Source organism: Nilaparvata lugens, chromosome 11 (genome assembly GCF_014356525.2).
Source record: "Nilaparvata lugens isolate BPH chromosome 11, ASM1435652v1, whole genome shotgun sequence".
In the NCBI taxonomy this organism is placed as follows: Eukaryota; Metazoa; Arthropoda; class Insecta; order Hemiptera; family Delphacidae; genus Nilaparvata; species Nilaparvata lugens.
In genome coordinates this window covers 25,089,954-25,116,358 of record NC_052514.1, presented here as the reverse complement: position 1 = coordinate 25,116,358, position 26,405 = coordinate 25,089,954, and the positions used below count along the sequence as shown (strand labels likewise).

General features: G+C 35.3%; 1 protein-coding gene across 2 annotated transcripts; it reads right to left on the bottom strand.

The window, feature by feature from the left end:
- Window positions 1-220: 220 nt before the first annotated feature.
- LOC111059250 (pyruvate carboxylase 1) lies at window positions 221-21,939 on the bottom strand. Of its 2 annotated transcripts, XM_039437968.1 has the most exons (15): window positions 21,538-21,939; window positions 20,374-20,537; window positions 19,532-19,694; window positions 18,878-19,060; window positions 16,263-16,497; window positions 14,413-14,454; window positions 12,822-13,071; window positions 11,414-11,545; window positions 10,365-10,605; window positions 8,941-9,190; window positions 7,035-7,279; window positions 4,736-4,915; window positions 3,649-3,894; window positions 2,736-2,879; window positions 221-2,031 (listed from the first exon to the last, which is right to left on the bottom strand). In XM_039437968.1, the coding sequence occupies exons 1-15, from the start codon at window positions 21,742-21,744 to the stop codon at window positions 1,783-1,785; spliced, it is 2,931 nt and encodes a 976-aa protein (XP_039293902.1). In that variant the 5' UTR covers window positions 21,745-21,939; the 3' UTR covers window positions 221-1,782. The 2 variants fall into 2 exon arrangements, with proteins under 2 accessions (XP_039293902.1, XP_039293903.1); XM_039437969.1 differs by lacking the exon at window positions 14,413-14,454.
- Window positions 21,940-26,405: the final 4,466 nt, after the last annotated feature.

Genomic DNA, 26,405 nt, shown 5'->3' with positions numbered 1-26,405 from the left:
GCTAGGCTTCTTCAGACATTTGTGTAATGATAATAATACATGCAATGAATAATCCACTTGTCAGCTGATTGATTATGAATAATTCTATAGCAATGGTTTACAAAACATCCCACGGCGTGGGTTGCTTTTCATGGGTCTACTTTGCGGCGGGCCTTAGGCTACGCCAATTTTTATACCTAATTCAAAATAGAGAACTATTAAGAAAACAGGAAAAATTAAATTATCACTAAGAAATAACAATAATTTTATTATAAAAATAATTTTGCTTCTGTACATAACAACCATAAGGCCTAGGGTAACAAGAAGATGAAAATAGTAATGTGTCTTTCAAAGTAGTAAATAAAGAATTTACAAATCAATATTGATTGAACACAATTGTGAGCTCTACAATATTTTTTAATAAAATTCATCAATATGTAAAATCGCTATAATTATTATTTAAGATGTATTTTCAAAACACGATTACTGTGGTATCCAAAATTAAAATAAATATTATCACTAGACTAAAATTGCACATTTCTATACAACAGCAACAAAAATATACAAAAATAGTGAAAACATTTCTGAAAATGACATTGAAAATTTCATAATCCATTTTTTAAATTTATATTCTAAGGATATGAGTTTGTTCTGATATAAATACAGTGTTCCTATCATCTAATAGAATAACAATACACCACTATCCATGATAACCTTCCAATACAATAATTTGATACAAATAAACATTCTATTCAAAGTATACAAAAGCCTTTCCCATATGTCTTATTTCTTTTTGGAGGAAAACTATTTCTTACCTTCAACCATTTTCTGTAAATAAATAAGAAAAATCTATTTGAATTGAATACATTTTTGGCACATCTAGTAGAGTAATATATTTACAAAATAATTCATCAACATCGTTTTCCTTTTACCTATGAATGGTTTAATAATACATTACAATGTACAATATTCTGTCACATTCAAGTATCTACATTATATATTTGGTTCGAGAATTGTAATTGCAGTTTTAAACTTAGTATCATGCATCATAGGCAAAGAAAATTGTTGCAAATATTATTTTTTATACTTTTCCAGATCTTCTCTAAATTGATGCTTGATATTGGAGACTGTACAAACGGACCCTGTGATGAAGTTAATATTCATTCACATTGATTGGTGATATATGTCATTATACTTGAATTGGCAGAACAAATTAATATACCGTAACAAATGTTATAATTAAATTATTATGTATCATAATAGTCGTAAAAGGCGTAGTCTTTTATGCTATTCAAATACACATTAATTAATTCAAGTATAATGTACTTTGGCAGTACGACTACATTATGTTTCATCGATTGACAATAAGTTGCCAATTGTTCATTTCTCGTAATTATTTCACTCTAAAGCTCATCATCAATGCTCAATTGAAAATTGGATCTATAGTACAAACTATATTTGTATATCATACCTACACCGATTTGAACTATAGGTGCAAGTAACAATTTAAACTCTTACAATCATAAAGAAAATATAGTATAAGCTATATTGTGCTATATTTTCTCTATGGTACAATCTATAAGGAATGTGAGACCTATAGCCGACAAGCATTTGCATCATGGTGGAAATTGAGCCTCTATCTCAGTAATTTGTACCAGTGTACATTCTCAGAACACATTCCCCTGTTGAACTCATAAGTCATTTGCATTCACTCCGATCTTGTTTGAAGAATTAATGTCACATTCAAGTACATTCCACAAATCGTTGTTCACAAGATTTACTCGATGGTAGTATTCACTGTATTTACTCAATGGTAGCCACTAAGTCATCTCCCTCCAGTTTCATGCCAACCAGGGCGTCGATCGACTTGACTTTTCCGGCAATGGGAGCTTGCACGACCATTTCCATCTTCATGGCTGACAACACAACAAGGGCGGCACCCTTCTCGACAGTGTCGCCAACCTTGACCTTCACCTCAATGACGGTGCCTCGCATCGGTGAACCCACCTGACCTTTGGCGCTCTTGTCGACCTTAGGGTGCAGGTGGATTTCCTGGAAATTCAAGAAAAAGAGTTAGATTGAATGAAAAAGACTAAGAAATTGTCAAAAAACCACTGATTTGAGACACACTATCCAGATCACAGAAGACTAGCGAATTCTATAAAATAAAATTCAACTCATGCGCTGGAGAAGAGAAAATTACAAGATAAGAAGGGAAATCACTTCATGTTGCTGTCGTTACAATAATTAATTCTACTCTATAAATCATAGTCTGATTTTAGGAAAAATATGATTCAAGATAACTGTCTCACAGAGTTTAGAGAATAATTTCCAACAGAAGGGAAAGAAATTTATACACATCAGTATTCTCTTATCACATATATATGGTTGTCTCGAGTCCTCGAGTAGAAACATCATAGTTCATAGGTTATTACCAAATTCGATCATGAACTAAAATGTCAACTTTTTGAGAATGAAATAGTGCAGACTACACAAATTGAAGAATAATGAAATCAATAAATTGAGAGGTTGAGCCGGTCACTAATTTAGAGTATTGTTAAGAGTATGAAAAAGTCACAAAAACCACAGGATAAGAATCCTTACATTGTGACTGAATTCATGAAGAGTCCTAATTTAAATCACTTTGCTCTAATTAAAATCAATATTAATACTTTCATTGGCGTGATGATTGAACATCACTACATATCGCATTATTCTATGGGAGACAGAGCTTTGATATAGGAAGTAGAACACACCTTTGAAGCTTCCTTATCCCTGATGAATACAGATCGCAGCTGACCGTTCATTTCGAAGAAGATTTCCCTCTCTCCGTTTGGTGTGAGGTCTTCGGCCATCGCAAGGGTCTTAATTGCCAGTGTCTTTCCTTTCTCAATTGTTACCTGAAAAACTTTTACAAATTAGTACACTATTTCTCTATTGTTTTAATATTGTGTGAAGCATTGTAATTCCTTATTGGTCAATGATACTGTTTTTTTTTCAATTTGAACCACAACTGGCATTGTTTTATTTAAAAAAATTATTATTGGTTCAAAGAATTCTGGATTTTCACTGGAATTTATTGTTGAGAGAGTCACACTCATTTATAAATGTCTATTTTGTATTTTATAAATCTACTTAATAAGATGTCGGAATCCAGGAGAAATAAGTAAAACAATCTGAATTATGAACTCAATAGGCTAGGTACTCATAGAAATTGCATTATCAACAATAAATGAAGTGATATATGGGTACCGGTATTCCACAATCCAAGAACCATAGAATTATGCATTGATTATTTATTGTATACACTGAAATGATTCACCTGCTACGGAAAATGTGCAAGAGAATATCATACCGTACATTGTGAATCGAATAAAATTATAAATACTTAAATTATAACTGTCAAATTTAAAATCTTTCCAACAATGATTATATTATACTTAAATTTCATCTAGCATTAATTTTTCTCCACGGTTCTTTATATTGTACTATTTTTACTAGAAACCCTACCATTTAGAATGTATTAATGCGTACAAATATAACAAGACGTGTTAGCTCAAGTAGCATATAATTGAGCTCTATTATTATTTCTTCTCTTCGACTTCCTTATAAACATTTAAATACTAAGGTGCTTTAAAGAGTTTCATATTGAATTGAATGTGTATGTACCTCGAACTCCTCTCCAACTTTGGGTCCGACGAGGAATATCCTGGTGTCGAGCTTGTCAACGGGTCCGTAGGTCTCCTTGAAGGTGAGGTACTCGTCAGTGACCTGTGGGTAGAGAGCCGAGCTCATGACGTCACGGTCTGTGGCACGGGGATGCTTTTCCTGCAAGTCCTTCTTCAACTTGTCGAAGTCCAGAGGTGCCAAGCTAGCGCCCGGCCTGCCCTTGATGCGTGGCATGTCTTTCAATACCTGAGCAAAACATTTTTGAAGTTTGAAAAAAATGGAAATAAAACTTTTTTATTCAACGTATCAGAGTAGGTTATTTCAATGTTAAATCCTGTCTCCGTAAAATATGTACCCTTGTTTGTATCAGAGTAAATTATTCCATTTTTAAAACTTGTCTCCGCAGAATATGTACCCTTGTTTGATAATTTGAAGTGCATTAAGATTTTCTGAATGCCATATGGATTCTGGTCAATTTCGCAGTCGGCCGGTAACTTTTAGTCAAAAATTTACAACGTGTTTAAAAAACATATAATCGTTGGAAACTTTAATTTTTAAGAACAAATCAAAATGAACAAAACTTGTTCCAAATACGGATTAGAATATATTTCCATCGAAACATTTTCATCCTCCTCGATTAATACTCTTAACAGAAATATACAACCTTGAAACCACCTGTATTGTATTTTTTGACGTATAATAATCAAATCAATTTATTTTTCATATATCTAAAGCATACAGATTGATCTTTGGATCAATTATATCATATCACAGATCGCTGCGATCGAGAGTGGTAAATTACGTAACATGAAAAGCATTCATTATATTGTTAATCAATTAGTTTTTCATTTACAGTATATTGATAACCAATGAGTTTTTAATAAGCAAACATTCATTCTCCACTAAGAGACCCAAGTGGTTCAGGAGTCCTGGTATAGTCTACCGAGCCATCCCCACATTATAAGATAAATATGAACGGAATGTTATATCATTGTCATATCAGTAGTATGATAGGCTTATCGAAACAACACTGATTTAGAAATAATATTTCGGCCACAATTTAAATTAAAACTGAGTTTTGTCGCACCTTAGACCTGAGTGGTTCAGGGAAGCCCTGGTATGGCTCACCAATGGCACCTTGCAGGAACTCAACCACCGACTTGGGGAAGCTGAGGTCCTCTGCCTTCTCCAGCACATCCTCGCTCTTCAGGTTGTTCTGCACCATGAACTGAGCCAGGTCTCCTACCACTTTCGACGACGGGGTCACCTGAAAATGTTAAACTCGTATAAGTAAACTCCACTCTCGTAATACACATAATTTCAAGCCTGCCTCAAGTACGAGCCGTTCAACAAAGAAAAATCAATGTGGATGAGATTCGATCAATATCATCTTGTATTGATACCAGTATATGAACCACGGAAGTTGATGATATGAATTATGTGCTGTTCTGTGAATTAGATATGGTTGAGGGCAAGGTTTGCCAGGAATAGAGGCTTCAGCAATAATGTGCTGAGCAAGAGAGGAAATGTATTGTTCTGTATTCTAATGTAAGAGCTACCCTGTTTTGAAAGGTACCGTATTGAATAATAGGAATCGATTATGTTCCACAGAAGTTCAAATGCCGTGTTGTTCATGCAAACATCATTATTCCTACACTATTCCACACACATGAAACTCGATTTAAGACAGTCTATAATAAACGGAGTTGGGAAGAAAAATTAAGTACCCTTATAAATATGGGGTACTTTATTTCGAATTATGAAGAGGACACAATAATTCAATTTTCCTAGTTATCAGAGCTCTCAAATACATTTTGATGTACTAAAATATCAAGGGAAGATATATAGTGGAGTTGGCTGGTTAGTATTTATCTCTACTCTTATCTTTTGAAACACTCAAATCTTCTAACATGAGGCTATAACAATATTACTGTAGTATAATATTATTTAAGTTAATTGAATAATACGGTAAAAGTTATAACATTTTAACATTGTAATAGTTGTAAGCATTCAAGTTACTGCAATTAAACTTCATTACATCTCACATTATTCACAAATTTTTAAGGGCCCTCATCCACTTACGGATTTGGCTCACGAGTCCAGCTCTTTTCGGATTGACCTAAGGGACTCGCCGTGGATGGAGCGATTTCTTTCGAGCTGAGCCGAGTCGAGCCAGGCTCGAGTAGAGGTTCTGGCGCGGCGAGAGATGCATTCTATTCGGCTCGCGTGAGACTCGTTAGTGTTTGGACTCCCCTGAGCCGAGCTGGACTCGTGTCCTCATTAAAACATAGCAGATGGGTACTAGTTTCTGCACTGTCACAAGATGTGGAAATAAGTAAAATTGAGTTATCTATTTAGGTTCATGTAATCGTTCTCAAGATTGTGTGAAAAGCTGGAGATCGTGGAATTTCAAATCAATTGACTATTTTTCAAGGCCAGTCCCGGTAACAATTTCATTTGAGGTTCCTAGCTAGAAATTGAGAAACTTCAAGAGTGAAGAATGAAATAAATGTTAAATTTGTATGTGTGAGTCTGAGAGAGAGATAGAGAGAGAGAGAGAGAGAGAGAGAGAGCGAGAGAGAGTGAGTGAGTGAGTGATTGATTGATTAGCTGCCTTTATTAAAAACCATGAAGTGTGTGTGAGAGTGAGTGAGAGTGAGAGAGAGAGGGTGTCTATTACCCAGGGCAGCACTATTCTCATAGAAAGCATTTTGTTTCAACCATTTAAAACAGCAATATTGTTATAAGCAGTGAGGATAGAATGTAATATTCTATCAATACATTATATTCCATCCATACATATTCTATCCATAATATTCTATACATTCTATACTCTCTGGTTATAAGCCTGCCCTACCAACAAACTGCAGGTGTCATCTGTAAATAGGCTAGTAGCTATGGCCAATGCTTAGATGAGACCCTATTAACATGTGAGTGAACTGCCTTCTATTTTGTAGCAATGTTTTCGTCTTTTACGCTCAAAAAACCCGTATTCGTTGAAAACAATAACTGCTGCAGCAACCTCCTCTTCCGAGCTCATGAATGTGACTGAAGGGTCGGCTAAAGTAATATTACATTCCAAAACTGACTGTCAAAAATCTATCGAATTATAAATAAACTATTCCCTATTAGCTACACAGTCACAGTGGCAAAGCTACCTTTCTCTCACTCTTTTTTTTTGTCATATATGCCTATTATGAGTGAGTGCAATTGGTGACTATCTTGTATTATAAGACTTTTTAATTCTATGAAATTTTGAGCCAATAAATCCGTAAGTAGATGGGTCCCTTACTATTTTAATTTAACATTTCAATCAGCATTCTAAGGAAGTTTAGAATATTACTAATCTCATAGAAGTATCAAACTTATTTCCATGAAAGCCATACCTTGATAATATCACCCAACAGCAAATTGGCTTCCCTGTAGGCCTTCTTCACATCCTCGAAGAACTCTCCCAATCCGAGAGAGTAAGCCTGGAACTGCAGGTTGGTGTACTGACCTCCGGGGATCTCGTTCATGTACACGTCAGCGTTTCCAGATTTCATGGTGGTGGTGCATTCGAATGGTCCGTACAATTGTCTGGCTTGTTCCCAGTAGGCTGAGTAAGATGAAACGTCGGACAGTTTCAAGTCTGCGAGGGAAACAGAAGATTGGTTAAAGTAAAACTATTGAGATTTAAATTAGTAAATTTCGTAAATTTAGATTGAAATTTAAAGTAGTAAAATTACTCAAAATTACACTTCCAAAATTTTTCAAAGAAGGAGATTGTTAATATAGTAGTGTAAAAATCAAAACTAATTATCGAAAAATTGATTAGTATTTTTCATAAGATTGAAGAAATAGAGTAATGTGATAAAACTAATGTTTTCATGGTATTTTGTTGATGGGAGGTCTTCCTGATTCCTATAAGAGTATAGGTCTGATATTATGTGGAAATAATGAAAAAAATGTGAATGAGTTTCAAGACATACATTGACTTCAACCTTTTCAGACCATGGATAGAAAATATGTGTGGATTTCAAGACCTCGAAACGGGATAGGAGTTAGTTCAACAATAGTTTTTCACTGTCATTACCTCATTACAGGCTTTCAATGATAACAAAGCTTCAAGTTTTCACCACGTAGCTTATCGAAGCTACCTTCAATCGACGGCGATAGGGACTGTTTTGTTCTTTCACCAATAGATAGCGTGAGTTGTATGATTGCTCTACAGCGACTGTGAAGACACGGATTCTATTATGTATCGGTACATCAAGTAAGGGCAGAATTCACTGGTGGTAGTTTATGAATTAGCAATGACTCTGATTATAGCAGAAACCGTGAAAAACAATTGGTTGTGACGGCAGTGTTCACAATATATATTCTGTGAACGCGAACATTACACAATATAGATTAGGGGTGACCATTTCCCCCAAACAAAATGATTTCATTTTGGACATTCCTAATCACATTTCTACTTCTTCACTGTACTTACAATTCACTTTACTATCTGAAAACATTCTCTTCTACTTCTCCCCCTCCACATCCTTGAACACCTCTTCTTCCTCCTCCTCCTCGTCCATCATCCTTTTCACCACCATCTTCTCCTTCACCGCCTCGTTCTCCTCCACCTACCCGTCCTACTTCTCCTCCTGCTCCACTCACTCTTACTACTACCATCTTGCACAACCTTCTGAATCAACCACTTCATAATCTAGACCACATTGAGCTGAATTCCCACAAATCAGTGACAATGGAAGTGACCAATGTAAGAGAATAGTATTCCTATGAGTTCAAATGGAACTATTTATTTCGCTTGGCAGCAATCCAACCAATACTCATGCAAATTATATCTCCACTGTGCCAGTCAGTCACAATCACTGTCACTGATATGTGTCAATCTAGCTCTATTATAGTAACACACGGCTTCCATGTTTTTTACAACGACGTGCAGTCAAAGGGGTTGATAGAATTGGCTAACTTGGAACTCGCTGACTCCATGCTAAACTGCCGTATGAATCAAAACTGCTCTGATTGGTGTAGTATTGATTCATATGGCAGTTTAACATGGGGTCAGCAAGTTCCAAGTTAGCCAATTCTATCAACCCAGTCAAAGTCGTTGTGAAAAAACATCAAAACCGTGTGTTGTTGATGTAGTGTATTTTGTTCTGATGAAACTGATTTGATTTGATTTGCGATAATACATCGCAGTTCGGGATGAATCGAGAAATCATAATATTTTAAATACTTTATCATTATCTATATAGTTTTATACTATTTATCATCATCTTTATTATTATAATATTTACTGACTGGTGTCCAATTCGGATCCCTGTAGCGAGGCGACGACAGCTCCCATGCTGGGCTGTGACGTCATGCCACTCATGCTGTCGACTGCGACATCGACCACGTCGGCACCCGCCTCAGCACAGGCCAGCATGGAGGCCACACCCGCGCCTGACGTGTCGTGAGTGTGCACGTGGATCGGCACATCCGGGTGCTTGTCACGAAGTGCCGTGATCAGCAGCTTGGCCGACGCTGGCTTCAGCAGACCGGCCATGTCCTGTTCAACAGCACAACAAACCAAACTTAGTAGCAATAGTAAATGTTTTTTTCTTCATAATCCACATTTTTATTGGAAAAAATCCAAATTCAAATTTTATATATTCAAATTCACAATATTTTAGATCACCAGCAATAAGATAACAACAATCAAAATTGATCAATTCAAACAAGAATCAAATTTCATCCATCTTAAATCCACTTAGTACAAGAATTGCATCGCTATTAAGTTCTTTACTTGAATATTCTTGTGGCTTTTCCCCGCAAGAGATCTCCAATCAACAAGAATCCAGATGAATATTGAATTAGAATATATATGTGCCAAATTATAAAGCTGGGGTACAAGAATAATAATTTCGTTGCTATAGAGATTAATAATTTCATATTTGTATGGCTTTTTGTTGGTGAGGAGTCTCTTATAGGATAGGAATGTCCCAGCTCGCCTGATGAGAGTGGGGCTATTCATCCTTTCAATGAACCGTTGTATCTACAATACGTTGTATTCACAATGAACCGTTGTATTTCGGCTTACAAGCCGAGACCGCCAAGTATTCGTATTGAATCGTAGTGGCTCGACTGATAGCTTTCGATCACGGCTGGGATCAAATCCGGGACACAGAGATGTTACCATATCCACTAGCCTCAATATAGTCGCTAGAGTTACTGCGAGAGTATGTTGAATTTCTTCAAAGAGTGCTGAATCGGATGAGAAAATTATTGATTTTGCAATCTGAATTGAGTTGTGGGATCAGAAGTTTGGATGAGAAGTCCAAGGATGAGGAGAAGCCTAAAGCCTTCAGGAAAACGTTCTCATAAGTAGGAAACGAATATAAGGATTCCATGGAATAAGACTATGATGTTTGATAGAAAGATCTTCAGCTGAGATAAGCAGTACAGGGAAGGCTGATTGTATCTGACCAGTAATGTCGTTCACTATGAGAGAGAAAGAGAGTACATTATTTTTCGAGAGAGAGATAGAGAGAAAGAGAAAGAATGAGAGAGAGTGAAAGGAAGAGAATAATGCTTTGAAGTGTCACAGATCTCAATATTTTCCATTTCAAATTCAACACAATCATCTAACATTTCAAAAGGAATTTTTATAAATTTTCCTCTATTTTTGTTGACATAAATATCCACTCAAATGAACTAGAGTAGAATAGATTGTTGTGACCAACCTTGATACAGAGCACATGTGTGCCATTCTTGACCAATTCGTCAGCAAGGTTGACATAGTACTTGAGGTCGTACTTCTTCTTGTTGGGGTCGGACACGTCTCCTGTGTAGGAGATAGCGGCTTCCACCACTCCTCCCGCCTTACCAGCTGCGTCCATACCCAGGAACAGATTGGGCAGGTAGTTCAGCGAGTCGAAAACCCTGAATACGTCCATGCCAACCTGGACTGACAGGTCGCAGAACCTAAAATTTATATCAACCGTAGTTAGTTGAATGAATTTGAGTGTTGATTGAGATACGGTTTTGATAATACGTTAGAAAGGTTTTAAATGAAAAATAATTGAGATACGTTGAATAGGTTTTAAATGGAAAATTAATTGTTTGATAATTTAATAATGAGGCCCTGTTGCACAGGAGCTGATTACGTTTTAATAGAATGGAATATTCATTCGCTATTGGATGCAATACAATATACAAAATAGGAGAATAGAATAGAATATTTATTTCGTCAAAATACAACATACATAACACAAAGCTTCAGAACTTGAAACACAATCTACACTATCCAACGAGACATATGTAAAATAAAAATATTCACAAAGACTATAGATCTGTGCTTGATCCACTGTGACACTACTTTTTTGTATTTCTATAGTGATAATTCTCCAAACCTTGATGGTTTCTTATTGAAAATAAGAAATTGTGGATACTTTTTTTATGGATTTTGAATATGCATTTTGTAAGCGTATGTATGGTGTCACGAGGGTACAGTTTCTATCCTCTTGCTTAGTGATTAAGTGATTGTAATGAGAGCCAATCAGAGGACAAACATCTTTTAAAAACAATAAGGCTTCTCTGATTGGTTTTTATGGCATTCAATCACTTTTGAAATTGAACAGGCTTTTGTGCGACGTATATATGTATGCTCTCAAAATTCTATTTATTGGTCTGGGAATTAACTGGGAAACATTTCATTTTTTTCGAGAAAAATGCAATTTCAGAATTATAAATTCGGAATGGGTGTTGTTTTAATAGAAGAGCGACTACTCACTTGTGCACAACATTATCGGGATAGTTGGTATAACCAACAGCGTTGGCTCCACGCAACAACATCTGAAACGGAATGTTGGGGATCAGCTTTCTCATGTCTTCCAACCTCTCCCAAGGACACTCGTGAAGGAACCTGTGCAGTAACACATCATCATTGAATTCAAACAACTTCTTCATTGATGATTAAATGATCTGTTCGAATAGTTCTATTGAAGACACTTTCATTATTTATAAGTAATACGGAATATATTGTTATTATTTACATATACGAGAAATTTATATTCCCATTACGGTACGGTACAGAATAACAGAAAAAATTATAATATTATTTTATCCTATGGTAAAACAGAGTTATAACTACTTCGTAATTATTTATTCTCATAATACATATTCCAAACTCGAACCCTTCTTTCCAAATATAATGAATCTATCTAAAACAAATAGACTACTTGTTTGCGAATATATTTTTTTTTTAGTAGAAAATTGATAGCGTTTATGCACTACTGTACCAGTAGTCAAAAACCATTTATTATGTGCTGGTTGAACATAGAAGAAACAAGATTCTCAAGAAAATGGACCGGTAATTTGTATTATATAGGTTATCCTGGCGCTACGGAGAACTGGACCTAAGTTATGTGTACAAAACAAAGGATTGCTGTGTGAAACCTCGTACATGATGAACAGACATTGCGCCAATATATTCTACATGAATCTTTTTTTTTATATAATTATAAAAGAGTGGCCTTGTGAGCACCACGTCCGTGCCGCACTTCTGTGTGAATTGGCCCTTATATTCTTTTCAGAGATCGAAATTGTTCCAAATACTATATGTATTTGAAGAAGTTCTATGTATCGTATCTCTTTTCTTTCAAAAACACTGTATTTCTCCTATTATATTTTAATGTACTCTTGATAGAACCAAAAAATGTCAAAATAAGGCTTGTAGTTTTCATGAACTTTAATGTATTTTGAATTCACTATGAGACTATGGCCCGGTTGCACAAAAGCCGGTTAAGATTTAATACTGTGATTAATTTCACGAGAACCAATCAGAGAAGGCGTTTTTGATAACACGACTTCTCTGATTGGTGCTCGGGGAATTAACCACGATTAAAATTTAACCGACGTACGTGAAACCGGCAATATGTCTTTTTAATAGACTACTACTATGTATCAAAATAAATTTACGATTCAAAGGTTGAAATCTTGAGCTGCATACAGACTTGAGCGCTAAGAACACGCGCATTACACTCTTCATCAACTGATTATAACTTTATTTGTGCAAGAATAGTAAGGTACAGATATAAATAAGCGTAGAATCAGCTGATGAGAAGTGAAACGCGCGTGTTCGTGAGGCTCAAGTCTTACTAAGTGACAACTGATAATGATGAAAAATGAAAGAATGGTACCTAAGAGCGACATCGAAAGTAGCGCCACCCCAGTTCTCGAGCGAGTAGAGGTTGTTGAAGCTGTGCGCGACAAAGGGCGATATCTTTAGGATGTCACGTGACCTGACACGTGTCGCTAGTAGTGACTGATGGGCGTCACGGAAGGTGGTGTCCATCAGCATCAGGCCTTTCTGTTGACGCACCGCCTTGGCGAACGCCTCGGGACCTCCTTCTCTCAGGATGTCCTTGAAGCCTCTGGGTGGGGCTGGTACTGCAAATTCCGAAACAACAGATTAATTTATTCATCAGTAGTCTATTTATCTATCATTTATTCAATCAATTGTTGAGAACAATAGATACATCGATTAGTTCTCTCATCAATTCTCATCGATATATCCACTATCACTGGATAGTGGATAATGTGAAGAAATTTATTGATTCATTAAAATTCTTTTGTATTTATTGAATCATGATTGTATTTATGATTATATTATATATATATATATATATATTATATATATATATATATATATATATTATATATATATATATATATATATATATATATATATATATATATAATCAATCAGCACATTTCCATTTGCCCTGTGATAGGGTTATTCACTCAAGATTTTCATCATCTCTTATGAATAATGAAATCGATGTGATTGCTATGTTAAAAACTTATATTTTTAATGAGTCATAAACAGAAGTCATCGAAGATGGAACAGGCTTTCTCCATTCACACCATCAAGTAGACTTACGATTTCTTGAATTCCTTATACCTATGAATTAGACTCAAGAATTTCAATTTACGCTACTTTGTAGCAAATAAAAACTAGTGTGATAATGAGCTGTGATCATTATTTTGCTATTGACAGTGGTCCAACAATTATTCTGATTCAACAACCTGCATGATATTCAGTTATGGATTTCATCCCACATGAAATCCTAATAGATTTTAAAGTTACAGCTCCTCAAATCCGAGCAGAAGCTCAATATTTGAACAATTTTTTTCACAAATTCAAATAGTTTTTGGTGAACAGTTCTTATTCGAATCCATTTCACCTCCATCACGAAAACGAGTAACGAATAATTTTTAGACTTGCTGGGTACTTTTACCTCATTGAGAACTTCGTTCATGAAATATCACAAGATACGGGACAAGAACACTGTATGATTTATAAGAATGTATAATTTATGAGAGTACAATGATGTTTTGAAAAGTTCATAGAGAATTCAAGTAATTGAAATTCAGAACATTTGAGCAAATATTTGTTTATCTTTCGATGTTTCACATGAATAAACAAAGCGATTCTGTGAGCTAAGTCCTTTACTCCGTCTTCCTCTTGAATATCATTTTTCTATGTCATAGATGATGATTTATTCAATATATAACTACCTGAAGAAATTGTACAGAATTGGAGATTGAATATAAAGACTGAGATTTAATCTACATAGAACTTTCTTTGTCGAATTGAATAATAATTTATAATAATATTATCCATAAACTCATTGATAATAGATATTGCCTATATTCAGTGAGGTATGATCAAATCAATAACCACCCATATGCATGCAATTATTATCGAGAATAATATGAATGTCTTACCTAAAACCTCTCCATCCTCATTCGGTTCAATTTTGCTGTAATCTGCATTCACACCCAAAAAAAGAGAAAAACAAACTTCTAGTCCCTTAAAATAGAAACATGCTTATCTCAGCAAACAATAATGGCACACCATGATATCATAACAATAATCGTACTTGAAATAAAAGAGAATGCATTTTTTTCGTAAAACATTTTATATGGTACCGGTAGGCTAATAAATGATGATTCTCAAATGTGTTATGTTTATTTCCTTGATGAATTTTTATGTTATGATAATTTGATGAGAAACTTGGAATCTAGAAATGGAGAAACATCCAATAATTATTCTTCATTCAATATGATTTCCTATTTCAATCATTATTCTGCATCATATTTCGTTAATAAGTCTTCGGCTATGAGGCTTCAGTACCGGTATTGTAGAAAAAACAAACTGATACATAATAAGCAGAGGTTTGGTTGAATTGTAGCAGTAGTTTTTGTTATGTTATGCACCGGTACGCCGTACTGGCACTATCAAAAAATGAGAGACAAATATTTTGAATCAATTTTATGTTTTTTCCTTGCTCCCAAATAGCTTGAAACTCCTCTTTCAGGCTGAATTTGAAGAGTTTTCCCGGGATGGAAAACACTCTCCATCACATTGCAAACCAGAATAACCTAAATCTTTACAAAAAAAGCACTAAATTCAGGTATAATTGAGTAGAATCGATCTTTTCCATAAGGTATTTGACTGCATATTCTTATAGGTACAGTGGAAGAGAAAAAGTAATACATTTTCCGAATTAAGTAAATATTCAAAGTTTTACTGTCAGATTAATTTACAGTATATCACACTCCGTCACCCTTTAAAATCTCCTTAAAAACTCCAGAGCTTCCACCACAGCAATCAGTTGCAATGAAGATGCTGCGTCATGCTTGAAATGGCAAAAGAGAACTCAAAATGAAAATCCCTCGAATGAATTGAGATTAGGCTCATGATCGATTGAAAAATTCCCCATTCAAAATCGTCTATCAAACACACAACCTACTTCCATGTGTTGAATGCGGAAAGAATATTTTAATGATTTTCAGTTTAGGATTGATCAGTTTATGATTTTTCCAATGGTTGTATGACTTGTTACGTGAAGCTATGATGTTTAATGGATTTCTACCACCTAGTTTGTGAATTTTTCATTGTCCCAATCACAATGAATTAGTTCAACCAATTGGTTCAACAGCTTAATTGTAAACTGCGATTATAAATTCCCTAGTTATATATCAAATTAACAACGATAGGCTTATCTCTCAATTGGTCTAGACTAAGATAGGCAACTCATCGAACTTCGTAGATCTCCATCTATAAGAAATCCAAATTCAGTTAATATCAAATAGACTGCTAAACATTATTATGTAGCCTAATCCATAAATTTCACGTATCACAATTAAATAGTTTATTGTAAACAACCCGATAGATTTTCAAATTTGAAAAAACAACTAAAAATCAGATAACTTTTCTTCCTCTGCATGATTCTCCCAGTGACCTACATTCTTCTTATAACTCATTTCGATCGACTTTTACGAATTGGTAAATGGATTCATGATGTATCCAAAATTCAATACATTTGTATTGTATAACCTTTTTTGAAAAGCTATGATCTTTCCAATACATTAAAACCCATTTTTCCAGTTTTGTGACCCATTGAACGATTTTTGTTTCCTACAAACTCATATTGATTGTGAACTCAATATCAATGATTGATACAAACCCACAAACTCACTATCAATGATTGTGAACAAAAAACTCAATGACTTTTCCAATGCATTTCAAACCATTCAACTCATTTTCACTCATCAAAATGATGGTCGCTTACCAGTGGAAATGGCAGGAATGGGAGGATTGACCTCAGCCGGCTTGAGAGCGGTGGCCAGGGGTGTTGAAGGTCCGTTGACCAGAACTGAGCCCAGGTAGTTGAGCAGTTTCTGAGCTCGGTTCTGGCTCGGTTGGAAGGTGAACAGCTGTGGGTTCTCGTCGATGAAGTACGTGTCAACGGCGCCTGTCATGAACTTCTGGTTCTCAAGCACGTTCAGCAGGAACGGAATGTTGGTCTGTTCACAAATAATCCAATAAAATCTTACAATAAGTAATTCTTGTAGTCATTGAATATATCTGGGGAATATTCAATGAATAATTATAATTGATGATCGATAGATTATGATCGGAATTCATATCATAGAAAAATTAATTATGTTAATAGTATCTATATATATAAAAGCGAAATGGCACTCACTCACTGACTGACTCACTCACTCACTCATTCACTCACTCGCATAACTAAAAATCTACCGGACCAAAAACGTTCAAATTTGGTAGGTATGTTCAGTTGACCCTTTAGAGGCGTACTAAGAAATCTTTTAGCAATATTTTAACTCTAAGGGTTGTTTTTAAGGGTTTAAAGTTCGTCTTTTAGCATGTATATTCTTCTTCTCCCAATCTCTTAATTATAATTGAAATTTCCATATCATATGTTACTATAGAACTATAATCTAGATAGAGTACCTCTTCGAAACAGTTGTTAACTGGCAACTAAATTAATAATTTTGTCAGGTTGGCATTAAGTTGAGTTGACTTTGTTAGGTTGGCACCAAGTTGAAGATTTAAATGCATTTATCGAGGAAAAATTGATTGGGCACTGCTACTTCAATCCTGGGAATATTATATTACTAGCCGTCAGGCTCGCTTCGCTCGCCATATCCGTTTAGCCAGACGTTTAGTCTGGACCCCCGACTGGATTGTCCCAACATGATAAAAATGCAGTCACTCACTCGCAGAACTGAAAATCTACCGGAACAAAAACGTTCAAATTTGGTAGGTATGTTCAGTTGGCCCTTTAGAGGCGCACTAAGAAATCTTTTGGCAATATTTTAACTCTAAGGGTGGTTTTTAAGGGTTTAAAGTTCGTCTTTTAGCATGTATATTCTTCTTATTCTCTTAATTATAATTGAAATAACGCCATACCATATGTTGATATAGAACTATAATCTACAGAGAGTACCTCTTTGAAACAGTTGTTAACTGGTAACTAAATTAATAATTTTGTCAGGTTGGCATTGAGTTGACTTTGTTAGGTTGGCACCAAGTTGAAGATTGAAATGCATTTATCGCGGAAAAATTGATTGGGCACTGCTACTTCAATCAGAGCTATTCCTGGGAATATTATATTACTAGCCATCAGGCCCGCTTCGCTCGCCATATCCGTTTAGCCAGACGTTTAGTCTGGACCCCCGACTGGATCGTCCAAGAATGAGATCAGCAGGCTCGCTTCGCTCGCCTGCATTTTTCATATATTTAACATATGATAAAAATGCTCAGATGAAAAATGCAGGCGAGCGAAGCGAGCCTGCTGATCTCATTCTTGGACGATCCAGTGGGCTCCGCCCCCTGGCTAGACGGATATGGCGAGCGAAGCGAGCCTGACGGCTAGTTTAATTATAAAAACCAAATTCAATGGAGCTTCTGATACCTTGAATTTAGCAAAATGGGATGTTGATCTGTGGAAAATGAATAAGAAGTAAAATATCTTGGGCGATATGTCAGATTTACTACATTGGATATTATGATGATATTGTGACTGTAATGAAGATAATAATGGATATATTTGATTCATATAATTATATACAATTGATAAAAGATAGAACTTCTAATATTGTCCCATATAATAATAATATCGACTGACCTGGCTGGTGTCAGAGTTTACAGATCGCACCTGATCAGTTTCAGAACCTCTGACATGACCGAACGACTGTTATTAAGCAGCCGGGACCGACAACTTAACGTGTCCATCTAGGAGTATTGTCATATTTTTATACTGGTTCTACCAAACAGATTGTGGGGAAAGGGCTTTTCAGAGAGTGAAATCAGCGTATAAAGTTGATGAGATTCTGTTGTTGAATAGATATCTCATAGGACTTGACATTTTCACTATTAAACAGTAAGAAGATAAGACAGGACAGGATAATCACAGTGTTGAGTGAGTCAACTGAAGTATGGGAGTTGAGCCTATGCATACAAATACCTAATTCATAGAAATAGTAAATCTCTATCAAAGACCGTCAATCAAAGCTAAGAATTCCATTATCAGGCTTTGAATTTTCTCGTGTTAGACTCTTCGACCCATCGATCGTGAGTCGTGAGAAACTCCAAGGTTCTGACTACACGAAGATCCGAAGATCATAGACGCCTTCAATTTATTCGGCGTGTCTTCAAAATCATTGGTTCATATGGGGCGCATCCATTACGCTCGTATAGTGGTCCTCATACGAAACAATGCATCATGCAAACGAGCTGAAAAACTTCAGCGCATCTATGACTCTCGTCACAGAGAAGGAAGAATCTTTTTTACTTTTTGCTCTCATATAGTTGGGAAGTAACTCTGGTTCTGCCCGGATGTGAATGCCTTATAAACCATAATTATAGTGATTAGCTGACCTTGACTCCTCTGACACGGAACTCTCTGAGTGCTCGACTCATCTTGGAGCAGGACGCCTGCAGGTCGGCCGCATGGGCAATCACCTTCACCAGCAGCGAATCGTAGTAGGGCGAAATTATGGCTCCGGCAAACGCCGATGCACTGTCCAATCTGATACCCATACCTTCTCCGCTACGGAACACCTGCCAACATTATGACAATGGATTAATTATTTGATGTTAATTATTGTTGTAATTTCATTCATGAGATAAAATTTCAATGTTTCATTACAACCAAATTTACTAATATTAATCCAGTTTCAAGGGCCCAGCCACATATAGAGTGATATTGGATCGCTCTCTGGGATTTATAAGATCGCTGATACCTATATACCTATCTTATACCTCTTTCAGATGTACCTCTATTTTACATATACCTCTATTACTATGAGATCGCAGATCGCTCTCTATGTGGCCAGACCCTACTATTTTTCTTCTCCCTTAAAAAAACATTCCATGGAAATCAAATACACATAAAAATTCTTAAATGCTTCCCTGAATGAACATGTGGTTTTTAAGGGAGACAATCAAATTTCTCTCTAAATGAACAGCATGAGAGAAAGAAGAATTCCATTAAATTTTATGGGGGAATTGTTCTATTTTTTATGAATTCACCTCAATTCTTCCACAATCAGGTTGGAAATTCTTGGCGGGGTCCTCAGTGGTGACACGACACTGGATGGCATAACCCTGGGGAACAATCTTGTCCTGGGTCAGTCCCAACTCCGGAAGGGTGATGCCTTCTGCCACCTTGATCTGCGATTGTACCAGATCGATACTGCAATCAAATTACATAGGTACCGATTATTGAAATCGATTATACGGTATCAATTTTATTCAACAAATTGCACATCAATTTTGCTAGACTAACTACGGGAATGATTCAAATTTTTCAACAAAGTCTATGAAGGCTTTCAATTCATTCTTCAAAATATAATCATGAGCAGGGTCATTCAGGTATTATGTTAACACAATGCCATTCACAGACAAGTTTCAAATTTTCAATAAATTCACTTACGTAATGCACAATCATCCTTTTTATTTGACTTCTCGTTCTCCAAAGTATTGCTTTCTAATGAGTTTTTGCTCTGCTGCTTGGTTCAAAAGTATTACTGGTACCTAATATTTGGTTTAATGGGAGAGTTCACACATTGGTAAGATGAAGACGTGTGAATATTGCAAAAATTATAAAAAATTATATTCTTTTTTGTCTAGCCGAGTGGTAAGGGAAGCAGTGCTCCATTGTATTATTCGTTAGTAATGCTATGTCCCAATATTATATCAACTCAATCAATACGAGTATTGAATAAATTATTAACAAATCAATAGTTTCTATTGCAGTCCTATTTATATTTTCTCATCTATATACGGAATATATATTTATTTCTATTCCTAGATACAATGAATCTGATAAATTAATTTGAGAATTCAAAGAGTAGAATGATTATTTTAATTACCCAGTAATTTCTTCAGTAACGGTGTGCTCCACTTGAAGACGAGCGTTGACTTCAATGAAGTAGAAGTTATTCTCTCCGTCAGCCAAAAACTCGACTGTTCCTGCGTTCGAGTATTTCACATGTCTTGCGAGCTTCAACGCACTGTCTGTCATTCTCTTACGGAGCTGGAACCAAAAAAGAATTGCTTACACAATCACATCAAATCATCATTTCTGCATGTGTTGTATGAATAGTTACTATTAATTTTTTTCAAACCTTCAAACTATAACTACTACTAAGAGTACTCCTACTTGAGAGTAGGAGTACTCAGTACTTAGTAATAGAACTAAGTATTTCTTCTCAGCTAGAAAGCGGTATAAAATTTATTTTGAAGGTGGCAGTCCTACAGTTCAAATGAATTAATTATTCTCTATAACGTCTTACTACAGTACGGTATCCTCATCATTTCTCAGTAATAGTTTTAAATACATATTTTAGGGCACCATAGCTCAGAGCAGGTATCACTCTGTGCCTATGTTATTCCTCTCTATCACCTTTCCATCTCTTGTTTTTCCCTATTATCAGTATTTTCTTCTCCCTCTTATCTATGTTCAACCTATTATCTCTAACTGAACTTGAACTATTATCTCTCTTCCGCTATTCTCTATTTCATCTCAATATTTCCCATTTCACTTGACTCCTCTCCACCTATCCTATTCTTTCTAATTGCCTGTCTCTTTCGATCAATAAGTGACTATTTTTTGAGGAAAAGACCATTTTCGAACAAGGCAATATTGTTTTTCCATGTCGGTGTATTGGAAGTACTGCTACATTATTGTACTGTAAAATTGCTTTGTCCTGGTTACATGGGAGGGGAACAATCGATGCCAACATAAACAGGTGAGGGAAAATCATTTAATTGATTTTCATCAATAAGTTTCATACTGTAATAATTATCATACTGTGAAATTACTTTGTTCAGGTTAGATGGGAGCGGGAAACAATCGGGCCCAACATAGCCAGGAGAACAGAACCATTCAATCAATATCAATTAATTTTCTCCATACGCAAGCCTGTGTCTTCTCTCAATCATAATATTATTGTATAATATAATGATTTGTGATTGTAGATAAATAGAGTAATATTAATTTTCGTCACTTATTGCTAACTTTCTCTATTACTGACAGCAGGGTCCAAATGCGGAGCCGGGGCGATTTCGACGACCTTCTGATGTCTCCTCTGCACAGAGCAGTCTCTCTCGTAGAGATGCACGATGTTTCCGGCCGTGTCTCCCAGCAGCTGCACCTCGATGTGGCGTGGCCGCTCCACAAACTTCTCAATGAACATGGCCCCGTTACCAAACGCGGCCGCTGCCTCTGAGCTGGCTCGCATGAAGTTTTCTTTCACTTCCTGCAGAAATAAATTGATTAAAATAAAAATAAAAAAATTGCTCAATTCATCCACAAATTATAATACATTACAAAGAGAAGATACACAGAAAACATTATTGTGAAAATCAACAACATTGCGTTCAATTCAGCTCAACTCATATTAACTCATTCACAAATATGTAATAAATTACAAAGAAAATATACACAGAAAACATAATTGTGAATTTATCCCCACACAGACGAATCTGTGTGTGAGGATGATTTCTGAGTAGCCAATGTATTTCTATGTTCGTTTACCGTACTATTTTTGCTCCTCTTGAAACGTAATGAACAATATTCATAATTTATAAAAATGAGTTGGGTCTTGGAAAAAAATATTCATGTTGCCAAATTGTGCGAAATTTCAATCTTTTTATACAAGCATGACTGTATCTAATGAAATTCTATTCACAACTTTATATCGACTGTGGATTTAATATTGAATATAGTCAATAGTTGACTGTGGTTATGGGCAATTTGAATGATATCTAGTGTTGGAGGCTTGCATAAGATTGAAATTTCACGCAACTTGTCAACATTATTTTATCCTAGTCTCAACTGGTTTTGTTCAGACTGTACGGCTACTTTCACACGATAGGAGACGTGCAACTTGAACACTGAACAGTGTTCACGTTTTTTTGTCGAAGTACATTGAGTCAAATCGTGTCTTTCACATGGTGACTCCTATCCAGGAACCTCGTTTTGTCACGTCTTTTCCCCTCGAGGCAAGCAGAGGCAAGATCTAACAACTACGCCGCCGTTCGCTCAAAGTATGACTCATCACTTTTTTCTCAAAGTCTAACTTCCTTAAAAATATAGATAGAAGATTTCGGATTTGGATTCAGCGACCCCAAATTCTTTAAAGCGTAAGTCCCGTTTTCGAAAATATCCGAAAACAAGGAAGTTATGGCTGTTTTTAATAAAGCTTTCTATTATCATATAATTATACGGTAAAAACGAACAGGTACTGTACTATACAGTACGTAAGTACTGTAGCTATTATAATACAACTTACACTGTATTCGTGTAGGAAATTTGGTAGGTTATTTATCTTGATTTCTGAAAATACCCCAAAATAAGGGAGTAAGATAACTTTGAAAAACCAAGTTTTCCTGCCGGTTGAAGAAACATTAAAAATTAGTCTAAGACATATTATGTCTTAGAATAAAAACGTGTAACAAATATCAGATCACTATTCAAGCTATCAAGCTTATAGATATATATAGCTATATAAATTTATTTGTCTCCTCATGGCAGAAGGTTTGCGCCCAACGTTTTCACTTAAACATTTCTATGATTAAATTGTGATAGAGAACATTATCGTATTGATCTTCTAAATCCAGTTACATGTACATCGATTTTCGTAAAATTGATTTTTTTACCATTCCTATGAATTCTAAGAATTCTATGAATTGTTTATACAGGTTCATCACAGGCCAGGCTGGTCTGAGCTATTCATGACTTTTTTTCAGTATGCATTATCAGCTCCGCAGTTCTAATACACAGACATCACTACTTGGAATGCCATGACATTTTCTATTCTTTCAATTCCTATTATTACCATAGATCGATTCAGATCAGCACAATGTTTATACTGTATGTTCATAATAGATTTTTCTGATTGTAAAAAGAAATAGTCAATAATTGCTGGGAATTTAAAATGATATTCAACGATTTGAACCTGATAAATCGGATTGTTGAAATTCACACTTCTTTCTGATTGTAAAAAGAAATAGTCAATAATTGCTGGGAATTTAAAGTGATATTCAACGATTTGAACCTGATAAATTGGATTTTTGAGATTCACAATTGAAATTCAGTGAATTTTACTGTACAACATTCCTTTTCCTCCTATTTTATTGGGTGATGAGTGGAGATGATTTATGATTTCATATTTGGATTCATCTTTTCATAGTTCAATATTTTTTTGGAAAACTAGAACTTTTAAAAATTAAAAATGTTCATGTATAAACTTCTCAGGTGTACAAAAACTTCTTAAAACCTTTGCCTGTCCCTTTGTGAGGCAGATAATGGAAAGCTATATTAAAAACAGCTATAACTCCCTTGTTTTCGGGTATTTTTGAAAATGGACTTACGCTTTACAGAATTTGGGGTCGCTGAATCCAATCCGAAATCAGAAATCTTCTATCTATATTTTTAAGGAAGTTGGACTTTGAGAAAAAAGTGATGAGTCATACTTTGAGCAAACGGCGGTGTAGTTGTTAGATCTGTTGGCTTATTCGTAAGATCCCCATGTGAAACTACAGGAGAGCTGCAAAATATGAAATATGATCTCCCGTAATATGATATTCCAGGAGCGAGGTCTCTGCCGTGTGAAACTGGCCTACGAGTCTCAAATCATAGACTAAACAATCTATTCTATGAATAGTTATTCTCTGTCTCAAATATTAATCCTATTGTTTTTGAATACGATACACTTTGACTCGCTGACTCACGTCAGAGAAAACTTCCATAGGCCAGTTTCACACGGCAGAGACCTCGCTCCTGGAATATCATATTACGGAAGATCATATTTCATATTTTGCAGCTCTCCTGTACTTTCACATGGGGATCTTATGAATAAGCCGACAGATCTAACAACTCCGCCGACGTTTGCTCAAATATATGACTCATCACTTTTTCTCAAAGTCTAACTTCCTTAAAAATATAGATAGAAGATTTCTGATTTCGGATTTGGATTCAGCGACCCCAAATTCTTTAAAGCGTAAGTCCCATTTTCAAAAATACCCGAAAACAAGGGATTTATAGCTGTTTTTAATATAGCTTTCCATTATCATATGATTATATAGTACGTACTAAGATAATAATACTCCTGCCTCACAAAGGGACAGGCAAAGGTTTTAAGAAGTTTTTGAACACCTGAGAAGTTTATACATAAACATTTTTAATTTTTGAAAGTTCTAGTTTTCCAAAAAAATATTGAACTATGAAAAGATGAATCCAAATATGAAATCATAAATCATCTCCACTCATCACCCAATAAAATAGGAGGAAAAGGAATGTTGTACAGTAAAATTCACTGAATTTCAATTGTCATTCATCAATCCAATTTATCAGGTTCAAATCGTTGAATATCACTTTAAAATCCCAGCAATTATTGACTATTTCTTTTTACAATCAGAAAAATCTATTATGAACATACAGTATAAACATTGTGCTGATCTGAATCGATCTATGGTAATAATAGGAATTGAAAGAATAGAAAATATCATGGCATTCCAAGTAGTGATGTCTGTGTATTAGAACTGCTGAGTTGATAATGCATACTGAAAAAAAGTCATGAATAGCTCAGACCAGCCTGGCCTGTGATGAACCTGTATAAACAATTCATAGAATTCTTAGAATTCATAGGACCGGTAAAAAAATCAGTTTTACGAAAATCGATGTACATGTAACTGGATTTAGAAGATCAATACGACAATGTTCTCTATCACAATTTAATCATAGAAATGTTTAAATGAAAACGTTGGGCGCAAACCTTCTGCTATGAGGAGACAAATAAATTTATGAAAAGCTTGATAGCTTGAATAGTGATCTGATATTTGTTACACGTTTTTATTCTAAGACATAATATGTCTTAGACTAATTTTTAGTGTTTCTTCAATCAGCAGGAAAACTTTGGTTTTTCAAAGTTATCTTACTCCCTTATTTTGGGGTATTTTCAGAAATCAAGATAAATAACCTACCAAATTTCCTACACGAATACAGTGTAAGTTGTATTTTGAAGCTACAGTACTTACGTGCTGTATAGTACAGTACCTGTTCGTTTTTACCGTATAATTATATGATAATAGAAAGCTTTATTAAAACAGCCATAACTTCCTTGTTTTCGGATATTTTCGAAAACGGGACTTACGCTTTAAAGAATTTGGGGTCGCTGAATCCAAATCCGAAATCAGAAATCTTCTATCTATATTTTTAAGGAAGTTAGACTTTGAGAAAAAGTGATGAGTCATATACTTTGAGCAAACGTCGGCATAGTTGTTAGATCTTGCCTCTGCTTGCCTCGAGGGGAAAAGACGTGACAAACCGAGGTTCCTGGATAGGAGTCACCATGTGAAAGACACGATTTGACTCAATGTACTTCGACAAAAAAACGTGAACACTGTTCAGTGTTCAAGTTGCACGTCTCCTATCGTGTGAAAGAGGCCATACTAGATTGTTTATTCTGTTCTCACGTACATTAAACTTATTCATGATAAATCGCTGATGAAATAAGTCCACCGCTTTTCTCATTGATTTAGTTAGGGAGTTTGTATGGCCTCAAATAGGCCCACGTTACTGTCTTTCTATACGATCTCTCAATTTATAATTTATTGTAGTGTCGGGTATTCACGACTTTCCATTAATATAATATCCGATACACTGAACTAATCGCAAAAAGTTCTCAAAACTACAGTTATTCTTTTAGTCTCCTTAGAGCAATCTCTCTCCATTCACGAATACATACATAAAATCTAGCTGATCTTATCGATACAATATAAATGTTCTTAAAGTATCGTGGAATTGATAATATGCTCAAAATTGGAATAGAATTCGATCCATCAGACTTGTGGAAGCCAAAGGGACAATAATTCGAATTTAATCGATTTCGAAAAGAAT

Bases quoted from the DNA above. Each gene is read 5' to 3' on its own strand.
- LOC111059250 (XM_039437968.1), bottom strand. From the start codon at position 21,744: ATGCGAGCCAGCTCAGAGGCAGCGGCCGCGTTTGGTAACGGGGCCATG. The intron at 19,695-20,373 runs GTAATTAAAATA...ATTTGATTGCAG, and splicing joins GTTACTGAAGAAATTACTGG to TATCGATCTGGTACAATCGC. The intron at 11,546-12,821 runs GTACCATTCTTT...GTTACTGCACAG, and splicing joins ACTTTCGATGTCGCTCTTAG to GTTCCTTCACGAGTGTCCTT.